Source organism: Embiotoca jacksoni, unplaced genomic scaffold, assembly GCF_022577435.1.
Source record: "Embiotoca jacksoni isolate LCO1_2020_lvr unplaced genomic scaffold, fEmbJac1.0.p SCAF_2, whole genome shotgun sequence".
NCBI lineage: Eukaryota > Metazoa > Chordata > Actinopteri > Embiotocidae > Embiotoca > Embiotoca jacksoni.
The window spans coordinates 6,042,821-6,056,778 of record NW_027185340.1 but is presented as its reverse complement, the minus strand read 5'-3'; the positions used below and the strand labels follow the sequence as shown (position 1 = coordinate 6,056,778).

Sequence of the window (13,958 nt, the reverse complement as noted above, 5' to 3'; positions counted from 1 at the left end):
GTCGCTGTGGGTTCTGGGTAATCTGGATGTCATTTCTTAACATTTTCAGCATTTTTACCAACCAAACAATCAATTAATGAAATTTTTTTTTAAAAAAACACGCTGATTCCTGATGAAAATGATCATTAGTTTCAGTTTAATGCAAAAAAAACCCAACAACACAGCTTCACCTCATTCATCCACTGCATAACGATACTAACACATTCACCATCAGTGCGTTAACTACTTTAAATAGCCTACATCTGCCTGATTAGAAGTATTTGAGTAACATATACTTGAACTACTTGTAATGGAGTATTTTTTTTTTTTTTTTTTAGGGTGGAAGGCCTATTTTCTTTTTTTACTGAAGTGAAGCATCTGAGTATGAGGAAATTTCAAAGCAGACGCGAAGGGAACATTATTTCTTGTCTCCACAGTGGTCGATGCTGCCTTCTGGTGCTGAATACCAGCCCCGGTGATGCTCGTGTATGAGCTGCTGGCAGGTTGGTGACGCCGTGCGACCGCATCAGCGCACGGCGCAACGCGACAGCGCTCGAAGACGTTTCCGTTTTTTTTTTTTTTGTTTTTTTCTCCCCGCTGCCCGTTATTATCACAGCGGCTCTAACGTAGGTCCACAATGGAGACCAAACCGGTCATCACCTGCCTTAAAACCCTCCTCATCGTTTACTCCTTCGTGTTCTGGGTACGTAGCCTTTCTTCGCTCTCCATTTTTTTTGTGTGTGTGTGTGTGTCTTTCTTTTTTTTTTCCTTTTCTTTTTTTTTTTTCTTTTTTTTTTTTTTTAAAAAGCAGCCTGCGGAGAACAAACGACGGCAAACAGTCCATCCCGATGCGCCGCTGCGCGGTGTTTTTGTTGTGCGTGATGGAAGGGCTGGACGGTGCCAGTATCATCGACGGATCCGTGCTGCTGTTTGTATAATCGGCAGAGAAGGATTAACGCCCGCCGCTTTTTAGCCTGTTAAATGTGAATCATATCGTCTGCTATTTATGTAACTGAGCTTTAGGTTTCACATGTTTTTTTTTTTTGTGTGTTTTTTTTGGTTTTTTGCCGGCTGGGCGTCAGTGCGCGTTCACCACACGTCGCACCGTGGTTGTTGTCGGTGATCGAGGTGGAGGATGCGAACATCACCGCAATGATCCGAGTCTGTCTGATGAGACTCTGCAGCAACAAGGGCCCGGCCCGCGCGAGGAGGCCCGTTCAATGCTCCTTTTTTTTTTTTTTTTTTGGCCACATACTCCACATTTTAGGCTCGTTGCTATAGATTCTTAAAGGGCCATTGCGCCCTCTGTACAGACCCAGAGTGAAACGGTGAAAGGACTTGGATTTACTTTTGAGTACATCCATTTCGTCCTCCTTCGCTAAATCCAGGTGTGGGTACAATGTAGGCAGGGGTGGTAGATTTAGTCACGTCTTTTGTACGAGTAAAGTAAGACTGTAAAAAAAAAAAAATACCCCCATTAGAAGGCATATCAGAAAAATTCAACTAAATTAAAAGAAGAGTAAAAGCTAAGTAAGCTCCGGCAACAGCACGTTATTGTTTTACTATTAGATTCATTTTGCAGCAGGGACATTTGCTTCCATTTGGATGTTGTCACTTACTGCAGTGAAATCAGTTTTACGGATTTCATATCCGGCTGGCTGCTTTAACAAATTGTATTAAAGTATATTGTATTTCATATGCTCTTGCATTTTTACAGTCTCCTTCTGAAAAGTAACAGTGGCAGAAAAAGAAAAAGGCTCAAGTATTAAAATTGCTTTCAACTGAGTGTCCACACAAACACTTAAGCCATGTAATGTAATTAAAATACAGCAGCACGGCAGTAAATCCATGTTAAAACTACTTCTTTATTTGCTAACTCCAGATGTTTGGGCTTGCACTTAATGGTCGTATAACGTGATGTAAAAGAGGCACTGCATTGAAGGTAGGCTCACAATTAACAATTATTTTCATTTTTGATTAATTTACCAAACATTTTCACACTTAATTGATTAGAAAATAGTTTAACCCCTATAACAGTTTTGTAAAGCCGATAAAATGACTTATAAAAATCCCTTTTTTTTTTTTTTCAAACTAGCAGCCAACAATGATGTTAGACCAGGATACGCAGCCTGTTCTCCCACTAAGGAATCTGCAACCATAGATGTTTTTATTATTTTTTTTTTTTTAATTTTTGTCAGCTGATGAAATGATTGATTGTTTCATCTCTAAAATATTCAACCTAAAGTGTTGAGTCGAGACGCTTTTCTACTTAAGCTGTCTTGTTGTTTGTCTTCATTTCAATGCCGTGCCTTGCTTTGGTGATTTTGTGTTATACATCACTGCGTGAAATGTGGGGCATATTTTCATTATCATCACTTTACAAGCGGTTTCCTTGATTAAGCAGTTTATGTTTTAGTCCATAAGATGTTAGAGGATGGTGAAAAATGCCCAACATCTTCAGGAGACATCTTCAAACTGCAGCTCACAACAATCAATTTATCATGTAAAAAGATAGATGGCTTCAACAATGATCAAAATACAATAGCGTCTCGTATTTTGTCCACAAAGAACAAGGTGAAGTGCAGTGAAATTTACAAGCGCCCGGTATCTGTTTATGTTGATGCCGTGTCGGATGTTTGCTGCAAACAAGCAGGACGTACAGGTCAGCTCCATTTACAATACGCATGGCGGACTTCCTCTCCTCGTCTTTGCTCGATATTTTTTTACGTGTTGCGTAATGAGAGAGCAAAAATCGTACACGCACCCTCTGCAAACCAACACAGCACCACAAAAGCCTCGTATTTTACCATAGAGCTGAATTAGTACCTCTGCAGGTCTTAAGACGGCAAAATCTCGCTCTGTTTTCACACAGAAGTGCTCGCAGTTCTCAGCAAGCGGTTCATACCAACGCTCATTTGAAGAATATGTTCTGCCCGGGTGTAATTAATATGCTCTTTGTAACGAGTTTTCTCACTATTTGAACGAGCCGATCGCTCCAAAAAAAAAAAAAAAAATCATCTCATTTTGAGATAAATTTCTTGGATTTTGAAGTGAGGAGTTAAATAATATCACTCATCTCCTGTTTGGTTTTCACGGTCTCGGATTTGCTGTTGTTTGCCTTTGATTACCAGCTCAGTCTTCAAATATAATCTAGCATCCAAGAAACAATATGAATTTGAGACCACGCATCAGCCGAGCAACACAAGACCGTGTGACTGAATTGAATGCAGTTTGTGGCTGTGATTTTTGACCATAATTGCAGGTTATTGGCTCATCTCTGTGTGCCAGACTTCGGGTAGCAGCCAGATATAGGCAGGGAAAGGATTATCTAATGAGACGTAGAAGAGATTTATAATGTGTTTAGGGCCTTAAGAGCACTTACTCTGCTTCCCCCACATTCGCCCTGAACTGTGGGAAGTGAAAAATAGCTTCAATACTGCTGCTCGGCCTTGAACAAACCCCAAATTAACCCGAACTCTGCAGGAGAAAGTTAAAGCTGAGATCCGGCCTTCAGTTAAGCTCTGTGGTCCTGAGAGTCTCCCTGCATGCACCGGTGTCATGGATAGGAACTTTTATATTTAGTCTGGTTGGAGGGTGTTTAAGGTCTCCCTCACATCTACAGCATCAGGTTTCAGGCGTCCACAGTGCAGAAGTGTCTCTCAGTTCAGTGGGTCCCCTCAACCCCGTCCCACCCTCCCGCTCCCACCCACACCCTCCCAGGGGTGAAGCTCGGAGAGGGCGCCGAGTTCGGAGACGGTGCCTCCATGTCGGAACCTCGGTTTCACTGTTAGCAGCTTGTCGGGGGAAAAAATGTCTTAAGTGTGAAGAGCTGTGTCGCCATACTTTACACACACGCACACGCACACGCACACACACACTGACTCACTCTCCGGACGGTGGAATGCAGAGCAGGTGGTGGAGTCTTGTGTTGTGTCCTCGCCAGCATATTTTGTCATCGCACCTTCTGTTTCTTTATTAGGCTGAGGGAAGAGGAGGAGGAGGAGGAGGAGGAGGAGGAGGGTGACCTGTTTTAAACTCTGTGCTGTAACCAGGGTGGCCGGCCGGGCATTGAATTTCAAACAAAACGTTGGGGCGATGGGGGGGGGGGGGGGGGGGGACGGGCGATAGAGAGGCTCCAGGGAGGAGAAGGAAGGGCGTCTGAAACTGTTTGGAATTCAGCAGCAGACGATGATTCGCTCCTGCTCCTTGATCTTGATTTCCCAGTTGGCTTTAAAATTAACACTTAAGCAATGACGAGATGATCCTCTATTTGTATGCAGCAGCAGCAGCAGCCGCTCTTTGAGGGAGAGACATTTTGTTGTTGATGATGTAGGCCATAAACAGGGAACACGTCGTCATCAGGAGGACTTGTTCTCCGAAATGACAGTCTGGCTGTAACAATCGCTGTTAACAGAAACGGCAGATATCCCTGCCGACAAATTGAATCATCAGCCTGCAGTCCTTCAGTTCAGCGGGATCGCTTACAGTTAGGTACATTAATCTTGTAGAAACAGGTCGGGAGATAACAGTAGAGCAATAGATTTGTTACATTTAGCCGTCTGTTTAAACTGTAGATCGAAAATGTGATACGAATATTTGTTAGTGGCGTGAAGATGTAAAGTTATCCAGTAATTCATTAGTGAAAAGATAGTTTGGAGAAAAAAAAAAATCTGTATAAAATCTGTGGAACAGAAACGTGCTCCTATCGCCACTGTATTGGTCTATTGTGGGCAATGTTGCAAATCAATTACCACAACTGTTTTATGACACTATTGGATTTTAAAATGATTTTTGCATCAGTGAAGTGATAAAGTGCATTTCTTTGTCAGGTATTAAATTGGAAGCGTTCGCCATAAACAGCGTTCATCCATAAACAATCCACTCACAGTTTCTCAATAGAAACGTGATTATGTTGATAAATGATTGTAATGGTAGAAGGATGCTGCTGGAGGTCAACAGTCCTGCACAATAAGTGCATCCTAGGAAAAAAGGGAGGGCAGCCAACCTTCCCAAACCAACAACTAAAACTGGTTTCAGTGTTAAAGACATTTATAGAAAAGAGAAGTATTTGTAAAATAAAACCAAACTTATTTTATATGATTTTTCTTGATAAGAATAACGAAATCGATTATGTTGGAGAATATTTCAACTGAATGTAGCTGCGACAGCTCTAACTTCTGATTGGCTAAAGCTGTATGATCAATATTACTAAATTACTAACGGTGGGTGGAATGACTGGAATGTGGATTTGAGTTGCCCTCAGCACCACTGTTGTTGTTTTAGCTTCTTTTAGCCCGGTGTTTTTGATTTTTTTTTTTTTTTTGCTCTGTAGCTTTAATGTTTTGCTTCTGTTTCACTGTCAACTTTGTTTCCAAATCTGCGAAGTAACTGTCAGTGGAAAAAGCTCTGATTCGATCCACTTTTCACTTGCGGCTTAGCGTCAAAATCAGGAGCAAACAAATGGAGCGACCGGCAGGTGAACGTGGTGGAGACCAAAACAGAGCACAAAGGATAATTGATTTTATACTTAAATTCATCGGGTGGCCAGAAACATGAAATTAATGTAATGTTACTTCATGTGTAAATAGTGAGTGATATCAACTTTAAAGTGCAAAGTATATCTCATTCAAGTCAATACCATCGGAAACTGTATTCCAATGTGAGAGCAGATTTTTTTAATCAATGTAAAGCTTCGGTAATCAAGAGCAACAGCGAGACAAGGATGCAGATAGACACCTCATGAGATCATTTGAAATATGTGTTGTCATCTCAGCGTCTCACTGCTCCCGGGTTGTCAATCATACCCATTTCCATTGGTTTACATAAATGAGGCCACTTCTTTATGTGAAAGATAGAAGTGGAAACATAAATATGTTATCAGTACTGTGGGAAGCCATTGTTGTACTGAGAGATTCTGCTACTTGATCAGCAACTATTTTGATTTAGTTTTTAGGCAAAAAATGCCCCAAAAAAATTCACTGGCTTTAACTTTTAAAATCATAATATAGAATCATAATAGTGTTAGTGGTAATATGTAACCTAATATTTCTGTTTTTTGAAAGTTATTCAGACTAAATTTGAACAAATTTGAGTCTGTTAAATTCAGCTTTTGGAAGTAGTTTGTCTTTATCGATCGCATGATGCTCATCGTTTCTTCAGGAGATGCTTTTGATGCAGTGTTTCCTCTCACTGTAAACCACAGCTGCAGCTCATTGTCCTTGTGGGTCATAATGTTCATATGAATCTGAGGATTTTTCCACAAACAATTTTACACTGGAGCTGAAATACACATTCTCAAAAAAAAAAAAGAAAACAGGTTCAAAGGAGAGTTTAAGAACTGCAAGCAAGTAATTCAGAACAATGCAGGACAGGCAGGCAGGCAGCCCAGAGGCTGGTGATTTGTCATTGTGGAAAACCTTTGTCCAGTCATTATGTGCACACTCTGCCAACAGGGCAAAGTGTAAATGTTGTTACCAACGTCATTAACCTGCAAAGACTTTAAAAAAAAAAAAAAAAAATTACAGGCAGTAGGGGAACATGGCAGCCTCGGTTTACGCGAAGGCATTTTTTTTTTTATTGCTTTTAATCATATCTGTTTCACTGTCTTTTTTTGCCTAACATCGCCGACTAATAGCGAAGAAGGAAGCGGCGAGAGCTGAGTGTATCCCTGTTTTTAGTGTTTTCAGGGTGCTCGGGGGACTTTCTTTTTTTCTCCTGCTAGAGTCAGAGGGCCTGACAGTAGGGCGGCAAACAGCCTCCTCCTGGAGGGAGGGAAGGAGGTTGGGATGATAGTTGGCCCTCGCTTGAGTCAGATCATAAGCAGCCGTTCCCCACCCCGCTCTCTTTCCGATGCCAGCGAGACATACCCAGCTGAGACACACGCCGCTTCAGCTGCCTCGTACAACAAGCTCTTTTATCCGTAGGCCTCATTTGAAATGCTAAGAGAGGCGCAACAGGAGGAAGCGTCTCGCCTCGGATCAAAGAGCTCCTTTGATTTGTCCTCTTTCTTTTTTCTTTCCTTCTCTCTGTGTGTGTGAGCGCGGGCATATTCATAAAGCAGGTGATCACCATCCCATACTTCAGATAAATTTGTAAAGTCTTCTGTCTCCCGTCTCCTCCTCCATAGTCTAATTGCTCTGCTTTCTTGTTCCACCTTGATCCCCTTCTTCCTCCTCCTCCTCCCCCCTCGTCACGCTCCTTAAACACAACTATTGTAATATCGCGGAAGTGCAGAGATAAAGGCCCGTTCCCCGCTTTCAATCTGCTCTCTCTGTTCCATCCATCTCTCCAACCCCCCGCCCTTCAGATAACAGGAGCCATCCTGCTGGCAGTGGGAGTATGGGGGAAGTTGATGCTGGGCCCGTACATCTCTCTGATAGCCGACAACTCCACCAACGCCCCGTACGTCCTCATCGGCACCGGCACCGTCATCATCGTCTTTGGCCTGTTCGGATGCTTCGCCACATGCAGAGGGAGCCCATGGATGCTGAAGCTGGTGAGAGGTTGAGAGGAGGAAGTGTGTGGGGTGTTATGTTGCGGCGGGGAGGGGGGGGGCAGCGTTGTAGATGCTGATTAATTAGCCTCGGGTCACATGATCTAAGGAACAATGGACGACCTCTATCCCGCAGAGAGGCATGAGAAATCCAGTATACGCTGCAGGGCACTTTGTTCAGTTAATGGTGGTCAAGTGAGTGCATTTGAATTTAAGCGTGTGAGTGAGCGAGTGTGCAACTACAGGCAAATGATATTCAGCTACGGCAGACGGTTTTCATGCAAACTATGCAAATCTCCCGCTTCCCTGTTGTCTCTCTGCAGTACGCCATGTTCCTGTCACTCGTCTTCCTCGCTGAGTTAGTGGCAGGTATCTCTGGATTTGTGTTTCGCCATGAGGTCAGTATACAAATGACTGTGTAACAATTGTTAAACACTAAACCTGTGTAAAACCTCGTTAATATGTGTCCTTGTGTTTTGAATGCTGAAGATAAAGGGAACCTTTCGCAGAACATACACTGACGCAGTCCTGAACTACAACGCCGAGGATGAGGCGAGCCGTGCTGTCGACAACCTGCAGCACAGGGTGAGAACCCCGTGACACGGCAGCAAGTTCAGTCAGGAGGCACTCAAATGAGAGAAATATGAGTAATTATATTATTTGTTTGACATGGTGTGCGCCGTAAGGAAAAGTCGAAGACGTATGTGAACAGTCTTTGGAGATTGGACCCCATCGTGGCATCATCACTTTAAGGGAGTAGTTATGGAGTCTGCAGAGAACGTGGAAGTGAAATACAGATGAAGAATGCAACTCTGAACATCTGGATGGTTGCAATGTGGGGGGACAAGACTACTAATTAGCTCAGTGGAAGGACTCGTAGTCACTGGAGTCGAACGGGTTTGGCAGGTTGACGGGACACTGCAACGACAGCAGCAGAGAAAGGAACAGATTTCAAATTTGACTGCAGCTCGGAAAGATTGTGGCAAAATCTGACTGGTTCAACCGTGAAAGGAAACCCTCAGCCAGCTGATGTGATGAAATGATTTACGAGTGGTAAAAACACAAAGAGGATGTAGATAAAAAGCATGAGCTGTCACTGGTCACAATAAGAGGGACTCCTATCCACAACAGAGGGGCAGGAGGTTGAACTTTTCTTACAGGTAGTTGGGTAAGTAAGTCTAGTCATCGGAACAGAACACAAAAGTCCAGAGTTTTGAATGAGTCCCAGGTAAAGAAAATGAAACCCCTGACAGAGAAACTGCCCAAGAAGACATGAGGACTTGAAACAAGCCTTTTTTTTTTTAACAGGACTTGAGACAGCGGGCAAGACTGTAACAACCAAGAGTGACTGAAGGGGAAGTGACTGCAGGAGTGACTAAGTAAACCTGACACATATGTTGGCAGGTGATGCATTCAAATGTTCTAAATTTATTTGACAAAACTACTGGGTCTGACTAAAAAAAGTGCGATGTGAGACAGTGTGAGGGACTGAAGTGGGAGGCGGTGACACAGGAAACGCGTGAAAAAAAACAACAGACAAATTACAGATGAGGCTGCCGGTGTTTTATGTCTTCCATATTGTCAACGAATCTCATGAAAAGAGCAAAAGCCCCAATGAACGAACCCACTCAGAAGTACTGTCTGTGTAACCACAGCCCACCAAGTGTTTGGGAGATATGGGACAACTTGAGGTCACAGTGACCTTTGACCCCCAAAACCTAATCAGTTCATCCTTGGACTAAGCGAGTGTTTGTGCCAACTTTGAAGAAAAACAAAAAATCTAAAACATAATGCCTGCAGCTATTGCTGCCCAGAGGCAAAAAAAAACAACAAAAAAAACTACAGTGCCCAGCTGTTCTGGGAAATTACTGCTTTTCAAAAACAAAGCTTTGTGTCTGTGACCCACTTTTAAAGATTTTTCATCTTCAGTAGGAATAAATGGGCTTTTGGTTTTCCTTTTCTCTTTCTGTCTGACTTCAGCTGCGTTGCTGTGGCGTTTATAACTACACCAGCTGGTTGGCCAGTGTGTATTACCCCTCCAAAGGCATTCCTGCCAGCTGCTGCTTCAACTCCTCTGACTGCAACCCAGAAGACCTCCGCAATGCAACTCTAGCCCCCAGCAAGGTCTACCACCAGGTCAGTGTGTTATTCTAGTATCGTACTTCTCACCTGTCTGCTGTGTAGTCTCTGAGTCTCACCAGTTAGAAGGAGACTGTGTATCCAATGTACCTTGGGCACGCCTTCAAACCTTTTTCAAACCACCCCCCCCTTCCCTCCACACACTAACTCACGGCCTCAGATTATTTCCCAGTTACCCATCTTGCCCCTAATTTGCACATATAACCTGTCCCTGTCCCCCCCGCGGACTAACCTCCCCCCTGTGTTGCAGGGCTGCTTTGAGCTGGTCACTTCGTTCATGGAAACCAACATGGCTATAATCGCAGGAGTGACGTTTGGGATCGCCTTCTCACAGGTAACACTTGAAAGTTAATTCCTTGCAGGTGTTGGGAGGCATGTGTGTTTTTTTTATTTTTTTATTTTTTTACTATATAGATGAGTCATTTCCACATTTATATACTTTTCGTGTAAAACACTCACTCCGGTATAACGTGTCAGCGTCACGCTACGCCCCTACTGGTCATGTGTGGTATAAAAAACACCAGCGCTCACAAAAACGTCTGGTGATGACCATCCACCGACAAAACTCGGCATACTTACTCACAAAGGTTATAACGTCCCTCCGCTCCGTGCTACTTACCGTTGATGTGCAAAAGAAGAAGTCCCCGGACTTCACTGTCCACCCTCGTAATTACTGAAAACACGAAAGATAATTGCTTAAGCTCAACAAATACAGTTTGTATGTTTGTGTCTGTCTTTCAGCTGATTGGTATGCTGCTGGCCTGCTGTCTGTCCAGGATCATCACAGCCAATCAGTATGAGATGGTCTAGCTGATGTGACGTGGCAGGTGAGAGACATTTAATAAAGCAACCGCGTGCATTTCAATTTAAACCTACTGCAGCAAAAAAAAAAAAAAATGTTATCCTCACAATGAGTAAAATTCACGTCTCCCTATAAATACACTTGTTGTTTCTTAAATTCTACTCTGAACTTACTTTTTCTTTTTTGTCTCTTTTCAGTGAGATGAAGAGAAGAAGAGACAGCAAGTCGTGACACATGACAAGAGTAAATTCCCAAAACACTATCACACACCTGAGTTGGAATTCACCTCCCTCCGTCTCTCTGCCTGTGATCTTAATGTAATATCTTTAATGTATCTTATTGTAAAGCACCATTCCTCGACTCACTGCAGTTGCATCATAGCTTTCTCGCCCACACATCCCATTGCTGCTCTAAGTAGAAGTTGCTCATTAGCGCATATCTCGGATCAGTACAGTCCACAGCGAGCATGTGGACCGGAGTTGTCTGAGCTGACAGCGGTGTTGGTCTCGTTGAGGTGATTGGGTGCAATTTGGCTCCTCAGTTGGTTGCAGCATGTCCGCCGACAGTCATCAGAAGACCACTGCTCATCTTTGTACAGAATGACATCACTAAAGCTTGAAAGTAATTCTTTGATAGATAGGTTTAGTTTTGCATTTGACTTGCTATTGCTCATCATTGTATATTCCTATGGTTGTGAACATTTTGTGAATCTGTGTGGAGGATATTTTAAGTTTATATGACAAAATTATGGAAATTGACTAAGAAGAGAAAAAGGGAGAATTGTTGTAAAGTATTTTTTACCTTAAGACAAAGCACGATATTTTTTTTGTCCAAAATATTGAATTTACATGAACTGAAAAATTATGACGCAAGTTGAAATATCATTGAAAGCTTTAGATCGGATGAAATACACGAGAGCACAGACATAACATGTGAATCTTTGCTGTAAGACTCCCACAGTAACTTCGAATAATGGTCAACTTCAGATATAATTAACCCCTAAGTACTCTTGAAATGACAATTTATGCTTATCAATGAGTTTTTATTGGAAAAAGTAATGCACTCATCCCGCAAAACAAACAAATGAGGTCAGTTGTAAAGTATTAAGACCCGGCCACACCAACCATCAGTTAGCAATCAAAACTACAGATTTATACCATCAACTTCTGTCTTCAAAACCTTTTACTTTGATAGAGAGGATTCAAATAAATGTGCCATGGACTCTCCAAGTGTGAGTCCCTCAAAGATCAGTACTACCCAGACTATAAATTTTAAAGTAAAAAAAAAAAAATAATAATTCTCTCAAATCTCCTTTGCCTAAACAAGGTGATCTACTCATTCTCACGATTCAAATAAAATTCATTGATTTTGCCTCGAATCTTTGCAGTTGTAAATCCTGGTGTGACCGGGCCTTTTCAGGCTCGGAATTAAACCTGGAGTGCTTCAGGTTCATGTGAGGTTGTCAAAGAGAAAGGTGTTCAAACTGAAGGCTCTCAGAGAGGTGCTCAGATGAAATGAGCCGCACAACAGCGCACACTTTTGGACATTCTCTCCGCAGATCAGTTTAAAGTGTCGCACCTGGCTGTCGGATGAAAAGAAATAATAAGGAGCGATTTTGAGACACAGCTGGTGAATGTGAGCCTGAAGTGCGGGCATAATTGTTGGTTCGGGAAAGTTCCAAAATTGTCAGGCGCCACCCTCCCAGTTCTGACGCTAGTTTGATGAAAGGTGTGTGTGATGGGGAGCTCGATCTGGATGCTGCTCGACGATCCAACAAGCACTTCGTTTGAAGTGTACGGACACCTCAGTAATGTTTTAGCACTTGTCTTTCTGTTTTGATGTAAAAGTAGCTGTCAAGATTCAGCTTCAAAGAGACCAGCTGAAAATTTCTCGGGGGTTAAAAGCAACACTTTTCAGCCTGCATGGGTCCAATCAGACCACTGGGCTGCTGAATGGTTTTCCTGTGGTGGAACATGACGCCAGTGGCCTGTTATAACGAGAGAAGTCGACATACAGTGTTCATCTAGTATTTACAGTATTCTGTGTAGTGCATAAACCCGCCGCCACCATCACCATCGTCATCTGTAGATATGTATTGGAAATGTAATTTATATGACGTTTCTCATTCTAATCTGCTAATCAGTGTAAATGTTGTGTCGCGGTTTTTGAATCCACACTTTGTGCTGTTAATCTGTATTTGTTTAATAGTTTATAGGAAACTGGCACTGAAAAAATACTTGTGGCCGATGTTTTGTTGAGAGTTAACGCGCATCATGTAGCTGTTTCAATTTAGCTGTGTATTTACTATGGTTTGGTTGGCATTCAGTTTACAGTTACACCAAGTGATTTTCTATCTCTCTTTCAGTGTGTGTGTGTGTGTGTGTGTGTGTGTGTGTGTGTGTGTGTGTGTGTGTGTGTGTGTGTGTGAGAGCAAGCGAGCGTGTGTGATTTTTGATTTATTATCCGACTATCTCCGTAACCTCGAGTCTGTGTGAGAGGGAGAGAGAGAGAGCGTCTTGTGGATCCTGTTGTTTTTAATTTCGGTCAGTATTTGGTTGTGGCTTTTCCAAACGTATTGTTTTTAAAGCTGTAAATTTATTTCGTGAATGTATGTTTTCCAGCACTCTGAAACTTCTTTGAACTTCTAACTGATACGGTCCTGTAAATACTAAATTGTAATACCATCCAGCTTACACATGGGGTCACTAAACACTCAAGAACAACCGCACCATGCTGTCTACTGAAGTCACCATCAGTGGTCTTATTATCAATAAATATACAGAATAACAGTTGTGTTTGGAGTTTATTTATTTTTTACTTTAACTTCTACTGTGCGTTTTAAATATAGCAGGTACTTTCTTACATGTCTCTGCAATTCTTTTCAGAAGACCACTCCTGACATTAAAACCTGTTTACTGCCGAGTTGGTTTATAACATGAAGGTAGTATTTTATTGATTAATTAGCTGATTGATCAATTGGAGAGAGTAAAAAGTGATGCTTTCTAGGACTAATAATAGGTTGAGCTTCAGGATCAGTGTAAGAAGAGACCAGATTAAAGTGCCAGTGTGTGTTTTAACAAAAAATATATCTATACATATTTTGAAATCGGAATAAAAAGTTGACTGCCAACTTTAACTTGTATGTGTAAAAACAAAGGAAGAGACTTGAAATGAAGGATTATAGGTGCCAAAAAATATATTTTTTACAATACAATAATTTCCACAAATACATTGGTGTAAATTTTTAGTAGGGAACAAGACAAAATAAAAAGGTTTTTTTTTTTTTTAGAAAGTAAAAGTAATTTAAAAAAAAATCTGCAGTGTCCCAGCAATACAAATTTTAATATTTTTACTTGGGGAAAAAAAAACAGACATTTCCAACAAAAAGAACAGAATGACAACCTTATAGAAACAGCAAAAACCGCCCAGCTCCTTTAAATTCTATCTTTTTGTTTGTTAGTTTTCCAAATCTGCCCTGTCTTTGTACCACTAAGTTTAATATCATCATATCGTTGGCCTAAATTACCATATTTATTAGTTTGCCAT

At 41.8% G+C, this 13,958-nt stretch overlaps 1 protein-coding gene across 1 annotated transcript; it reads left to right on the top strand.

The window, feature by feature from the left end:
- Nucleotides 1–490: 490 nt before the first annotated feature.
- tspan7 (tetraspanin 7) lies at nt 491–13,201 on the top strand. The gene is made up of 8 exons (XM_069154210.1): nt 491–682; nt 7,286–7,474; nt 7,795–7,869; nt 7,961–8,056; nt 9,452–9,607; nt 9,861–9,944; nt 10,352–10,437; nt 10,610–13,201. The coding sequence occupies exons 1-7, from the start codon at nt 617–619 to the stop codon at nt 10,418–10,420; spliced, it is 735 nt and encodes a 244-aa protein (XP_069010311.1). The 5' UTR covers nt 491–616; the 3' UTR covers nt 10,421–10,437; nt 10,610–13,201.
- Nucleotides 13,202–13,958: the final 757 nt, after the last annotated feature.

Bases quoted from the DNA above. Each gene is read 5' to 3' on its own strand.
- tspan7 (XM_069154210.1), top strand. From the start codon at position 617: ATGGAGACCAAACCGGTCATCACCTGCCTTAAAACCCTCCTCATCGTT. The intron at 7,475-7,794 runs GTGAGAGGTTGA...GTCTCTCTGCAG, and splicing joins GCCCATGGATGCTGAAGCTG to TACGCCATGTTCCTGTCACT. The intron at 9,608-9,860 runs GTCAGTGTGTTA...CCTGTGTTGCAG, and splicing joins CCAGCAAGGTCTACCACCAG to GGCTGCTTTGAGCTGGTCAC.